Source organism: Symphalangus syndactylus, chromosome 13 (genome assembly GCF_028878055.3).
Source record: "Symphalangus syndactylus isolate Jambi chromosome 13, NHGRI_mSymSyn1-v2.1_pri, whole genome shotgun sequence".
In the NCBI taxonomy this organism is placed as follows: Eukaryota; Metazoa; Chordata; class Mammalia; order Primates; family Hylobatidae; genus Symphalangus; species Symphalangus syndactylus.
The window spans coordinates 26970419-26984032 of record NC_072435.2 but is presented as its reverse complement, the minus strand read 5'-3'; the positions used below and the strand labels follow the sequence as shown (position 1 = coordinate 26984032).

Here is a 13614-nt window from a genome sequence, read left to right as displayed (position 1 = left end):
AGGACCAATCGAGAGACCGGAGGGAAGGGAGGTGGCGCAAGCAACGCAAACCAATGGGAAGTGGATCTCGGGGAGCAAGCGGGACCCGGAGAGGGAAGGAAAGGCCTGGCGGAGAGGGCAGGGCAGAGAACTAGGGGAAAGGTCGTGCACTGGAGAGAAGCGCGCCCGGAGTTTATAGATCCTCCCAGTCCTATAAACGCTTCCCGGTATCCCCGGATCTGCTCTCCCTCTCCAGATCCCCCACTTCTTCCCGGCCTCTCCAAGTCGCGGTACTGGTATTCCCACGCCTCTGAATCCTCGCGCGTCGGTCTCTCCACTCTCTCCATTCCCGTGTTCCCTGTCCCTTCCATATCCGTATCCTCCCCTGTCCGTGTCTCTACTTCACCTCCATGTCGTCCCCACAGCCTCTTCATACCCTCTCCAAAAGCCCACGTCCCCTCCTGGCCCCGCCCCTCCCACATGTCCCTGTTCCCATTCCAATCCATGGAGACTTGTGTCTCCATGTCTGTGTCTCCCCGTTTCCACGTTCCCTATAGGTTCATGTCCTTATGTCCTTCCTGAGCCTCTATGCAACCCCGTGCCTGCGTCCGCACGACCCCCCAGGAAAGCACGCGGAGCCGCAGCGCTAAAAAAGCCGTTCCTTTATTCTGCCCCAGGCAGGCTGCAGTCACAGACACACGGGGAATCCACTGATGGCGTCGGTGCTCTGCATGATCATGTCTGCCAGCAGAAAGCAGAAGCCTGGGGGGACGGGGGCGCGGGGCGGGGAGAGGAAGGTGGGCCCTGGGGCGGATGGCCGGGAGGGCCCCGGGGACTGGGGTTTGGGGCTCCAAGGGGGTCTCTGCCGGGTCTGCGGGCGTCGTTAGTGTGTTGGGGAGTCCCTGAGAGGTCCCCGGGGTTTCCTGGGAGGGCAGCTGGGGAGCCTCTAGGGTGAGGGTCTTCTGGGCAGTCTCCTCCACCCTCTTCCCGCTGTCCAGGTTACCCGCGAGAATTGAGAAGGGTAAGGCCAGCCACCCAGAAAAATAGGACCAAGACAAGAAGACGTTGTTCTTCCACGCATTCTTCACCGTGTAGCCTATCAAGGCGGTCAGCAGCAGCAGTCCTGGGCCCCGCCCAGCCGCAAGATGAGCTAGCTGGGCCTAGTCGGGCTGCACCCAGGCCACGCCCCTTCAGACCCGCCCCCTTCCATCAGACCACGCCTATCGCCTCTCTGCCCGCCTCTGGCCCAGGCCCCTTCCTGCGCCTCCCGCGCTGAACTCTGTCTCGAGCCCCGCCCACCTCTCTCGGCTTCTTCCAGCCCCGCCCCTCGGATCCCGGCCAAGTACCTCAAGCCCCTCCTCTGGTGACCAGACCCCTCCATCACCCAGGGCCCGCCCCTGCCTGCCGGCCTGGGGCGGGCTGCCGTCTCACCGCCGAGGAAGAGGAAGGCGCTCGTGGTCTGGCCCCGCAGCGACTCGCCCTCGTGGCACCGAATCCGCAGTCCCATCACCATGCCCACCACGCCGACACCCACCGCCAGCACCATGCACGCCCCAGTCACCGCCAGCGTGGCTGGGGAGAGCGGGCGCATCAGCTCCCGCGGGCGTGGCTGGGGAGAGCGGGCACCGCCCCAGTCGCTACGGGTTCGGCCGCAACCGGAAGCTCTCCTGTCTCCTGCCCCCAACCCGGTGTGTGGCCAGGAGCCGAGCTCCCCCCGACCAGGAGTCAGGCGTTTGGACGGAGACTTGGAGGTCACATCAGGACCTGCGGTTACTGCCGCTACCGGGACGGGGAGGGGGTCGGGGACAAGCCCACAAGTCGAGGGGCGGGGTTCGTGGCGGCCTCGGCCGACCAGGGACAGCTGCAACTGAGCCCGGAGTGGAAGGGGTGGCGTCTCGCCATGGGCCCAGCTGTGTGTCCCGAACCCTGGGTATCTGAAATGCCCTCTGACATCTGGGCGGGCGGAGCCTCACTCTGGCAGGGGATGCTGGAGCAGATGCCATGGTTGCATTCCTGCCACAGGCCACTGTGGCCCTCTTGTTGGCGGGTCCAGTAGTTGGTGGCCGTGGAGAGCACCATGAGGACGTTGGCCACGAGGCTGAGCAGAATGCCCCCACTCTGGAGCCTCCGTTTCACCCCCATGCCACTGAGGCTGCAGCCAGGGGCCACAAAGGCAGGATGGCCCAGGCCCTTCCTACCCGGAGGCCCCCAGCTTAGGAGCCCGCTTCCTCCACACTCTTCCCCTAGTACTCCTTCCTGAGGTCCTTGCTTCTGGGGACCTGAAGACCCCCCTCCCTCAATAACCCTGCCTGAGGACCCACAACCTCCTCCCTCCAGACCTCGTTTCCCTTACTGGGGACCTTGAGACTTCCCCTGAGAGGCCTCTGAGACCTTCACAGGCTTTGCTTTGAAGAACCTGTCTTCCCAGAGACCTCCCCCAACAGCAGAACACCCCTTCAGCCTGTTCAATGTCCTCCCCAGACACCCCTCCACACATGCCCACCTAAGTGACTCACACTCAGCACCCCAGGGCTCCTTAGACACAGAGACCAGAGAGATGGGGGGAGGGAGGCTGGGTCTCTGTGAGGCTGGGGATTCCAGAACCCCCTCCCCCAGTGGCTGTTTAAAGGGATAATCACTCTCCCCAGCACCATACACATACACCCCCGCAGCTCTCAACTGAGTGACTGCTTAGATTCAGACCGCAGCTTTGGGGGCCATTACATGGTAGGCCAAGTCCTTCTTTTATCATTATTTTTTGAGACAGAGTCTTGCTCTGTCGCCCAGGCTGGAGTGCAGTGGCGCGATCTCGGCTCACTGCAACCTCCACCTCCTGGGTTCAAGCAATTCTTCTGCCTCAGCCTCACAAGTAGCTGGAACTGCAGGCACGCACTACCACATCTGGCTAATTTTTGTATTTTTAGTAGAGATGGGGTTTCACCATATTGGCTAGGGTGGTCTCGGACTCCTGACCTCGTGATCTGCCTGCCTCAGCCTCCCAAAGTGCTGGGATTACGGGCGTGAGCCATCTCTCTCTCCCAGGCTGGAGTGCAGTGGCACCATCACAACTCACTGCAGCCTTGAACTCCTGGGCTGAAGGAAACCTCCTGCCTCAGCCTCCCGAGTAGCTGGGACTACAGGCATGTGCCACCACACCTGGCTAGTTTTCTTAAGATTTTTTATAGAGATGGGGTCTTGCTATGTTGCCCAAGCTGATCTCAAACTCCTGGGCTCAAACGATCCTCCTACCTCCGCCTCCTAAAATGCTGACATTATGGGTGTGAGCCACCACTCCCAGCCCTTTCTTAGAAACTTTCCCTTGGCCGGGCGCGCAGTGGCTCACACCTGTAATCCCAGCACTTTAGGAGGCCGAGACAGGCAGATCACCTGAAGTCAGGGGTTTGAGAGAAGCCTGACCAACATGGCAAAACCCCGTCTCTACTAAAAATACAAAAATTAGCCAGGCTAGCCGGGGGTGATGGCGGGTGCCTATAATCCCAGCTACTTGGGATGCGAGGCAGGAGAATCACTTGAACCCGGGAGGTGGAGGTTGCAGTTAGCTGAGATCGTGCCACTGCATTCTAGCCTGGGCAACAGAGCAAGGCTCCATCTCAAAAAAAAAAAAAACGACAAAATTAGCAAATTAGCCAGGTGTGGTGGCGCACGCCTGTAATCCCAGCTACTCGGGAGGCTGAGGGAGGAGAATTGCTTGAACCTGGGACACGGAGGTTGCAGTGAGCCAAGATCACACCACTGCACTCCAGCTTGGGTGACAGAATCAGACTCCGTCTCGGCCGGGCGTGGTGGTGTAATCCCAGCACTTTGGGAGGCCAAGGTGGGTGGATCATGAGGTCAGGAGATCGAGACCATCCTGGCTAACATAGTGAAACCCCGACTCTACTAAAAATACAAAAAAATTAGCCAGGCGTGGTGGCAGGTGCCTGTAGTCCCAGCTACTTGGGAGGCTGAGGCAGGAGAATGGCGTGAACCTGGGAGGTGGAACTTGCAGTGAGCCGAGATCACGCCACTGCACTCCAGCCTGGGCAACAGAGCGAGACTCCATCTCAAAAAAATACATAAATAAACTTCTCTTCCCTTGACATTCTAGGCACCCCAGAAGCTCTCCAGGTCCCCAGCTGTCTGGCTGCAGACTTCTGCTCCTCTGCCTTCTCCCCTTCACTTGTAAATCTGGGTATCCCTTGAAGCTCCACCCTGCACTCCCTTGCCAGGCAAGCCTCCTCACTGCCAAAGTTTCAGTGCTCCTTAATGCTCCATCCAAAACTCCATCTCCAGCCCAAAGTCTCTCCCCTGAGCCCAACTCAAGTTCTCACCTGCTCCTGGCTGCCCCTCAGGGCCTTAATAGTCAACCATATTCCAACTGAGCTTAGTGTCTTTCACCATATTAGGGATGGCCCTGCCATCCCCTCCAGTTCATTGAGCCAGACCCTTGGGCGCTGTCCTCGCCTTCTTCTTGCCCCTCACCCTGAAAAGCCTTGGGTCCCCAAGTCCTGCTCCTCCTGCCCCTGAATCTGTCTGGCTCATTCCCTCCTTTACTTGTCCTAGGTCAGGCCTCATCATGTCCCACCTGTTGCATTGCCAAGTTCCTCCCTGACCTTCTGGCCTCCCCTCCATGTCTACAGGGGGGTCTTTCTGGCACCCAGAGCTGACACTGTCCCTCCCCTGCCCACAGTTTTCTCCCAACTCCCCATCATGCTCAAGAGAAAGTCCAGCATGACATTAGAGGCCACAGCCCCCACCTGCCTCTCCCTCTTCATTTTCCATCCCCCGCCACCTACATTCTATATCCTGGCCATAAATTACCGTTCTTCATCCCCACAAGACTCCTGACTTTTCTGCACACTCATCTTTGGGCCCCTCTGCCTGGATATTACCTTTCACTGGCCCTTAAGAAGGGCTAAATGTTCTCTCTCCAGAAAAGTCGTCTCCATCCCTCCACAATATGGTCAGTCTTTTTCCGGCATTCTCCCTGCACTGGGACTGCTGTCTGGCCTGTATTAACTGCTTCTGGTCTGTAAGTGCCTCCTTCCCACCACCCCACAGACTGAACCCCTGGTGCGCAGGGCCTGGGTCTGACCTGTGCCAGTGTCCCCAGCATGGGGAAATGTGCAAAGGGAACTGACTGACTGGAAGGAAGGGCCGAGTTCTGGCAGGGGGGACAACATCAGAGAGGGAGAGAGAAGGAGAGAGAGCCAGCTAAAGGGAGAAAGACACAGGGAGAAAGAAAAGTGCTGGAGAAGGGGAGACATAGACATGGGTTGGAGCCTGTGTCCACACGGGCTGGGCACTCGCACTGGGCAGGAGCGCCCTGCAGGCTGGTTGGCCTGGTGGGCCCTCACCTTCCCTTGGTGATCTACCATGGAGCTGGCAGATAGTTGGCTTATGCCTTGGCAGAATTAATCTCAGAATAACCAGATTCCAGCCAAATTTTGTTGAATGAATGAAGAAACAAGAGGAGGGGCTGGGGAAGGGCTGGAAGGGTGGGGCGGATGTAGGACCACACTTTCCTGAGGCTCCAGATAAGGCCTTTGGAATACAATGCTCAAAACTCATCTTGCCACTCTTGCCTTCTGCTCACAAGGTCTCATAGCCAGGACGGGGACCGCCACAGTGAGCACCCAGGCTCAGGGCACCTGGGGGGCCAGAAAGAGTTTAAGCACTTGCCCTTGCCCTCTGTCCTCAGGGCCCCCAACTGCACCATCCCAAGCTCCCCAGAGCAGTGGGCAGGATAGTCACCTGTGCAGAGTAAGAGGATAGCTGAGACCCAGCCCAGGTAGAAGGACCAGGAGAAGAACATCTGGGTCTGGGGGTCTGGAAGCTGGTCCCACCGCTCGCTGGTGTACACCGCCATGGCCACTGCCATGGAGAGGGCTGGGGACAAGGACAAGAGAGATAGCTCAGCCCCTCGGCAGGAATTCGCTGGCTGCCGATGCCCCAGTCCAGTCCAGAGTCCTTACCTGCAGCAAAGGCTGCGGTGGTTGAGACAAGGGGGCCGTGGCCTGGGGCGGACAGTGAGGGGATGCAGGACAGGACCAGGAAGCTCACGCACACCAGGCCCCACAGAACAGCCATAATGCTGAAGGTCTGCGTCACGTGGATGTAGCCTGATCGGGAGAAGACCACTGAGCGCCCATCCCCGCTGGCAACCCCTCTGTAGGACACCCATTCCCCTTACCTGCTATGATGTCCCCATGCCCTGTTGGCCAGAGGCCCGAGTGAGCTGAGTGGGTGGGACCCACAGCCTCAAACCAGAAATCGGTGCTCAAAGCAATCAGGCAGAACATCAGGCCCAGGAAGCCCACAAGCAGGGCCAGGGACCGGCAGGGCTCCATGGGGGTAAGCTCAGGGCTTCTGGGTCCTGGCGGAAGAAGAGGCTGCTGATCAGACCCTTGAATCTCAGAGAGAAGGAGGCTGTGCACCCAGACTCCTGGGTCCTCAGAGATCAAGAAAGAGAGACCAGCAAGCAGTCGGGGCAGTGAGGGGTCCTGCGCTTTGTCAGATGAGGCTGGTTTGGTTTCACACAGTTCCCGGTAGCTTTTCACATACCCTCCCTTCCTGGATTGCACAGGCAACGTCCTCCCTCCCCTCCCCGGGGTCCGGCTCCCCGCTTAGTGTGTGGTGGGGGAGGGCACTGAGGGTGCCAGATCATCAGTGGTTTGGGCAGTGGTTTAGAACTTGCCTCTGTCACAGGTTCTACAGCTCCCACCCGTGGAGCCTTCAACACCAAGTCAGGGCTTCCTGGAAGAGGTGAGAGAGAGAGAGGCTTGGGGGCCCTGAGGTGGGAGGAAGCCAATCAGGCTAGAGTGTGCGTTAAGGGGGAGGGCAGATGTGGCTGGAGGGGACAGTTGGGGATGTGTCATGCTTTCCTGTGGGTTCTGCAGTCTTCCATTCTGGGAGAGGAAGGCCCCAAGTCTAGGGTCTCTACTAAAGGAGGGGGCTTGGGAGTTAGAACTCCTGGGGCTTAAGGAGGAAGGAGCCGGGGGCCTGAACTCCAGGTCCTGAGGGAGGAAGGGGCAGGCAGGAGCTCAGAATCCTGGGCCCCAGTTTGGAGCATATGCCAAGGGCAGGCAAACAGGAGAGAATCACAATTCTGAAAGGTTTGCAGAGAGTCAGACATACCCGCATCCTCATCTGATTAATGAGTTCCGTGGCATCCCTGCTTGGGTGGGGGCTCCAGCCTAGTGGCCTTTGTCACCAGGATCGGGGGGCCTAGGGGGTTTTGGGGAACATAAGGATTTTGGTCCAGGGTTCTCTAGCCCCACAAACGCTAGCCTCTTCCATCCACACCAACATCAGGTCCTGGCAACACCTCATCTATGAGCAGGTATAAGGTGAAGGTACCACAGTCCAGGTAGAAGGCCCAGGAAAACTTGACCTCCGTGAAACAGGGTGATATGGTCAGGGTTTGTGTCCCTACCCAAATCTCATCTTGAATTGTGTCCCCATAGTCCCCACGTGTCTAGGTAGAGACCAGGTGGAAGTAATTGAATCATGGGGCCGGCTTCCCCCATGCTGTTCTTGTGATAGTGAGTGAGTTTTCACAAGATACGGTGTTTTCTTAAGGGGCTCTTCCTGCCTTCGCTTGGCACTTCTTCCTGCCACCCTGTGAAGACAGTGGCTTGCTTCCCCTTCACCTTCTGCCATGATTGTAAGTTTCCTGAGGCCTCCCCAGCCATGCTGAACTGTGAATCAAATAAACCTCTTTCCTTTATAAATTACCCAGTCTCAGGCATGTGTTGTTGTTGTCGTTGCTGTTGTTTGAGACAGAGTTTCACTCTTGTCACCCAGGCTGGAGGGCAGTGGCGAAATCTCGGCTCACTGCAATCTCCACCTCCCGGGTTCAAGCAGTTCTCCTGCTTTAGCCTCCCGAGTAGCTGGGATTACAGGAGCCCGCCACTACACCCAGCTAATTTTTGTATTTTTAGTAGATTTCAGGTTTAGTAGATTTTTGGGTTTTCACCATGTTAGCAGGCTGGTCTTGAACTCCTGACCTCAGGTGATCTGCCCGCCTTGGCCTCCCAAAGTGTTGGGATTACAGGCGTGAGCCACCACGCCCGGCCAGGCAGCTATTTATAGCAGTGTGAGAATAGACTAATACACAGGGAATAGTCTGGAAGAGGACCTCTGTCTTGAACAGTCGCAGGACAGCTGGCAAATGTGAAGAATGGGAAATGACCTGGGAGACTGGTTCCTCTCCTTTATTGGAGAGAGTCAGGTTGGCAGCCCCCATCCTTCACTCAGATCCGCACCACTCTGAGAACACATTCAGGAGCACAGGCTCCCAGAGGTGGCAGAGGCCATGAGCAGGCCAGGTCTCCGGATAATCTGCCGTGGGGTGCAGTGAGTAGCAGGTCAGAGCACACAGCCTATCTGTGACCCTGACCCCCTCCCAAACCCAAAGCCATCCTTAACCCCAAACCCAACTCCATCCCCAAACTCAATATCAAGCCCAGTTCCAACCACAAATTCAACCCATCCCTATCCCCAAAGTTAACCCCTATTCCCATTCCCGAACACAACTCCAAACCCAATCCCATCCCTATTCGTAATCTCCACCCCAGCTCCAACCCCTAATTTAAGCCCATCCCCATCCTCAAATAGAACTCCATTCTCAGTCCCAACTACACACTCAACCCCATCCCCCAATTCGACCCCATCCCCAAACCTAACGTCATTCTAATTCCCAAACTCAACACCATCCTTATTCCCAGTTCCAACCCTTAGCCCCTTCCCACCCTCAAATCTAACTCCATTCTCATTCTCAAACCCCACCCCATCTCCAAACCCAACCCCTCTCCATTGTTAACCCCAGCCCCTACTCCAAGCCCAACCCCATCCTCTTCCTGAAACTTGACCCTATTCTCATTCCCATCCCAACCCTTTTTTTTTTTTTTTTTTTTTTGAGATGGAGTCTCATTCTGTCGCCCAGGCTGGAGTACAGTGGCATGATCTTGGCTCACTGCAACCTCCGCCTCCTGGGTTTAAGTGATTCCTGTGCCTCAGCCTCCTGAGTAGCTGGGGTTGTGGGTTGTATGCCACCACATCAGGCTATTTTTTTTTGTATTTTTAGTAGAGATGGAGTTTTGCCATGTTGGCCAGGATGGTCTTGAACTCCTGACCCCAGGGGATCCACCTGCCTCAGCCTCCCATAGTGCTGGGATTACAGGAGTGAGCCACTGCGCCCAGCCACTGTCTTTTCATTCTTCTCTGCAACCTCTATAATTCATACCTAACTCCACCCATTTTCATCGTCCTTTCACCTCCAGGTCCAAGCCTGTAATCTTGTTTCTCATCTCCCCAAGTGGGTCCCACTACCACCACCATCACACCCATGCATGCATTCACACACACAGGTGACCTGTACCTGGCTCCAGTGAGTCTCTGCACACGTAGGTATCACAGGCTGATCACAGGCCCAGGACCTCTGACACAGACACCACAAGCCAGTAAGAGCGGGTGAAGGTCATCTCTCTTTTTTTTTTTTTGAGACAGAGTTTCACTTTTGTTGCTCAGGCTGGAGTGCAATGGCATGATCTGGGCTCACAGCAACCTCTGCCTCCCAGGTTCAAGCGATTCTCCTGCCTCAGCCTCCTAAGTAACTAGGATTACAGGTATGTGCCACCATGCCCGGCTAATTTTGTATTTTTAGTAGAGACGGGGTTGCTCCATGTTGGTCAGGCTGGTCTCAAACTCCCGACCTCAGGTGATCCACCTGCTTCAGCCTCCCAAAGTGCTGGAATTACAGGCGTGAGCCACCGCGCCCAGCCAGCCAAGACCATCTCTTAAGAGCACAAAGGCAAGGCAGCTGGGGCCTTGAAGACAGAATTGCTCACAGGATCTCCAGCAGCTTTCTCAACCAGATGTGGTCTGTGGTTGCCAGAGGAAAACCCTAGGCCTCCTTCTGAAGCTTTTCCTGAGAGCTCTGTGAAAGGAAAATCTTGGGGCCCCAAAATTACTGAGCTAAAGGGGAAAGTCAGGCTGGGAACAGCTCAGGGCAAACCTGCCTCTCATTCTATTCGAAGTCATCCCTCTGCTCACTGAGATAGATGCATATCTGATTGCCTCCTTTGGAAAGTCTTATCAGAAACTCAAAAGAGGCTGTGCCTGTAATCCCAGCACTTTAGGAGGCCTAAGCAGGTGGATCACCTGAGGTCATGAGTTCGAGACCAGCCTGGCCAACATAGTGAAACCCTATCTCTACTAAAAATACAAAAATTAGCCGGGCGTGGTGGTGCACGCCTGTAATCCCAGACTCAGGAGACTGAGGTAGGAGAATCACTTGAACCCAGGAGGTGGAGGTTGCAGTAAGCCAAGATTGTGCCACCGTACTCTAGCCTGGGCAACAGAGTTAGACTCCATCTAGGAAAAAAGAAACTCAAAGAATGCCATGATTTGTCTCTCACCTGCCTGTAACCTGGAAGCCCCTGCCTGCTTTGAGTTGTCCCCACCTTTCTGGATGAACCAATGCACTTCTTACATATATTGATTGATGTGTCATGTCTCCCTAAAATGTATAGAACCAAGTTGTGCCCCAACCACCTTGGGCACATGTCGTCAGGACATCCTGAGGCCGTGTCACGGGCACACGTCCTCAACTTTGGCAAAATAAACTTTCTATTGTTCTTTTTTTTTGAGATGAAGTCTCACTCTGTCGCCCAGGCTGGAGTACAGTGGCACGATCTCGGCTCACTGCAAGCTCCGCCTCCCGGGTTCACACCATTCTCCTCCCTCAGCCTCCTGAGTAGATGGGACTACAAGGCAAAATAAACTTTCTAAATTAACTGAGACCTGTCTCAGATTTTCGGGGTTCACAGCTCATGTCGCCTGCTTGGCCACTTGGTTTTCTTAGGTCTCTGTCAGTCTTGTCTAAGCACTGTCAGTTTTTTTGAATCACCCCAGGTCTCTTCCAACTTTCTACAGCCCCTTCCAACCTCTCCCGGGCTTGAAAGCTCCTCAGTAGCCCCTATCTGCCACGGAAGACCCCCCAAAATTAGCTGGGAGTGGTGGCGGGCACCTGTAATTCCAGCTACTTGGGAGGCTGAGGCAGGAGAATTGCTTGAACCCGGGAGTCGGAGGTTGCAGTGAGCCAAGATCGCACCACTGCCCTCCAACCTAGGTGACAGAGCGAGACTCCATCTCAAAAAATGAAATAAAATAAAATAAAAAAAGACCAATCCTCAATTAACCTACGTTCTATTAAAGAAACGAATGCTAATGGTAAACAGTTATTATGGAAGGCATCATCATTTCTATTGAGGTGCACTCTAGTCATAATATTTAATGGCTATTATAATGATAAAAAGATATTAAATCTCAGTATCATTAGAGTATATCTCAATAAATAATACTTTATGTAAGTCAATAAACAGCACCATCAATTAGCCTGAATAAAGATTTATTATTCAACAAATGTTCTTTTGAGTGATTACCATGTGCCAGGTGCTGTCTTGAGGATTTACAGAAAGCAAAAGCAGACACACGCCAGCTGGGGTGGCTCATGCCTGTGATCCCAGCACTCTGGGAGGCCGAGGTGGGAGGATCACTTGAGACCAGTAGACACAGACCAGTCTGTGCAACATAAGGAGACCCCATCTCTACAAAAAATTAAAAAATTACCCAGGCATAGTGGGTGGTGCATGCCTGTATTCTTAGCTGCTCAGGAGGCTGAGGTGGGAGGCTCACTCCAAAAAAAAAAAAAAAAAAAAAAAAAAAGCCAACATTGAATCCCAAAGTTGTTGGCTTGAGTAGCTGGATAAAAATGGGGTTGTTGGCCGGGCGTGGTGGCTCACGCCTGTAATCCCAGCACTTTGGGAGGCTGAGGCGGGCGGATCACGATGTCAGGAGTTCGAGACTAGCCTGGCCAACATGGTGAAACCCTGTCTCTACTAAAAATACAAAAATTAGCTGGGCATGGTGGCAGACGCCTGTAATCCCAGCCACTTGGGAGGCTGAGGCAAGAGAATCACTTGAACCCCAGAAGGGAGGCAGAGGTTGCAGTGAGCTGAGATTGCACCACTGCACTCCAGCCTGGGCAATAGGGCGAGACTCCATCTCAAAAAAACAAATAAATAAAATAAAAAATGGGGTTGCCATTTCCTAAGATGGGGAAGACCATGGGAGGAACACATAGGGTGTGTGTGAGATCAGGAACTTATTTTTGGATATATGAGGTTGGAGATGCCCCTTCTTTTCAAGTGGAAATGTTGAGTAAGTAGGTTGAATAGGTAAGTTGGAGTCCTGAGTCTGGAGTCATAATTATATCATTATTATTGCTAGAGTAAGCCCCTATAAATATGATTACTAGAATAAGTCTCAGCAAATATTTCTATTTAAATAGGCCTCAATAAATTATTAGAGAAATCTTCAATTGTCATTATTATTAGAGAAAACCTGTATAAATACAGTATTTTTATTTGAGAAGGCCCCAGTAAATGTTATTTTAGGGAATAAGCCTCTATAAACATAACATTTATTAGCATAGCTGTAGTAAATAGTCTCATCAGAATCAGCCTTGTGAAATAGTCTTATTATTTTATGATAGACATCAGTAAATCTCATGGCAGTTAACAACCGTTTATTTTCTTTTTCTTTTTCTTTTTTATTTTGAGACATAGTCTTACTCTCGCTCAGGCTGGAGTGCAGTGGTGCTATCACAGCTCACTGCAACCTCCGTCTCCTGGGACTCCAGCGACCCTCCCACCTCAGCCTCCTGAGTAGCTGGGACAGGCACACACCAACATGCCCAGCTAATTTTTTTTTTTTCTTTTTTTTTTTGTAGAGATGGGTTTTCTCATGTTGCCTGGGGAACTCCTGGGCTTGAGCAATCCACCTGCCTTGGTTTTCCAAAGTGCTGGGATTACAGGTGTGAGACACCGCACCCAGCCAGCATCAATTAATAGAATGAATTACTAATGAGTGAATGAAGAGAAGATCACGGTCATGAATAGTGTGTGAAGGGCAGGTGCCAGAGGTGAAGGCTCAGGGTTCTGGTGTTTCCTTTGAAGGGACGCATCAGGGGAGGAGAGAGGAGGCTGGGGAGAGCCAACTGGAGGTGGGGTGGGCAGGGGGCTTTTTCAGAGATCTTTTCATTTGTCCGATTATCCTACACACCCATACCCAAGAAGTTGAACTGTGGTGAGCTTCTGGACAGGGACTGTTGATTTATCTCTGTTCCCCTCCCTGCAGAAACTGAGAAGGTCAGGCCTCCATAATACAGCACCCCTGGGCCGGGTGCAGTGGCTCACGCCTGTAATCCCAGCACTTTGGGAGGCAGAGGTGAATGGATCACCTGAAGTAAGGAATTCGAAACCAGCCTGGCCAACAAGGTGAAACCCCGTCTCTACTAAAAATACAAAAATTAGCCAGGCTTGGTAGTGGGCCCCTGTAATCCCAGCTACTTGGGAGGCTGAGGCAGGAAAATCACTTGAACCCAGGAGGCAGAGTTTGCTGTGAGCTGAGATTGCGCCATTGCACTCCAGCCTGGGCAACAAGAACAAAACTCCGTCTCAAAACAATGAGGACAACAACAACAAGAAAAACACACAAAAAAAGCACCCCTGCCCACACCCACCACCCTTACAGCTGTTTCTCCCCATCCCAGTCCCTCAAGGATTAACA

General features: G+C 53.8%; 2 protein-coding genes and 1 long non-coding RNA gene across 7 annotated transcripts; 1 reads left to right on the top strand and 2 right to left on the bottom strand.

Moving 5' to 3' along the window:
* The first annotated feature begins 20 nt into the window (after window positions 1-20).
* Window positions 21-3614, top strand: LOC134732259 (uncharacterized). Its single transcript, XR_010115240.1, has 2 exons — window positions 21-269; window positions 537-3614. It is a non-coding gene; the product is annotated as an uncharacterized lncRNA (long non-coding RNA).
* Window positions 489-2121, bottom strand: CLDND2 (claudin domain containing 2). 3 transcript variants are annotated; one of them, XM_055237010.2, is made up of 4 exons: window positions 1953-2121; window positions 1411-1551; window positions 983-1102; window positions 625-741 (listed from the first exon to the last, which is right to left on the bottom strand). In XM_055237010.2, exons 1-4 carry the CDS (start codon window positions 2119-2121, stop codon window positions 668-670), a joined length of 504 nt encoding a protein of 167 aa, XP_055092985.1. In that variant the 3' UTR covers window positions 625-667. The 3 variants fall into 3 exon arrangements, with proteins under 3 accessions (XP_063471732.1, XP_055092984.1, XP_055092985.1); XM_063615662.1 differs by having other exon boundaries at window positions 489-1075; XM_055237009.2 differs by having other exon boundaries at window positions 490-1102.
* Window positions 3615-5413: 1799 nt separating the features above from the next.
* Window positions 5414-7201, bottom strand: NKG7 (natural killer cell granule protein 7). 3 transcript variants are annotated; one of them, XM_063615664.1, is made up of 6 exons: window positions 7117-7201; window positions 6677-6735; window positions 6173-6355; window positions 5955-6101; window positions 5734-5868; window positions 5414-5630 (listed from the first exon to the last, which is right to left on the bottom strand). In XM_063615664.1, exons 3-6 carry the CDS (start codon window positions 6327-6329, stop codon window positions 5572-5574), a joined length of 498 nt encoding a protein of 165 aa, XP_063471734.1. In that variant the 5' UTR covers window positions 6330-6355; window positions 6677-6735; window positions 7117-7201; the 3' UTR covers window positions 5414-5571. The 3 variants fall into 3 exon arrangements, with proteins under 3 accessions (XP_063471734.1, XP_055092988.1, XP_055092989.1); XM_055237013.2 differs by lacking the exon at window positions 7117-7201 and having other exon boundaries at window positions 6677-6743; XM_055237014.2 differs by lacking the exons at window positions 6677-6735; window positions 7117-7201 and having other exon boundaries at window positions 5734-5996; window positions 6173-6642.
* Window positions 7202-13614: the final 6413 nt, after the last annotated feature.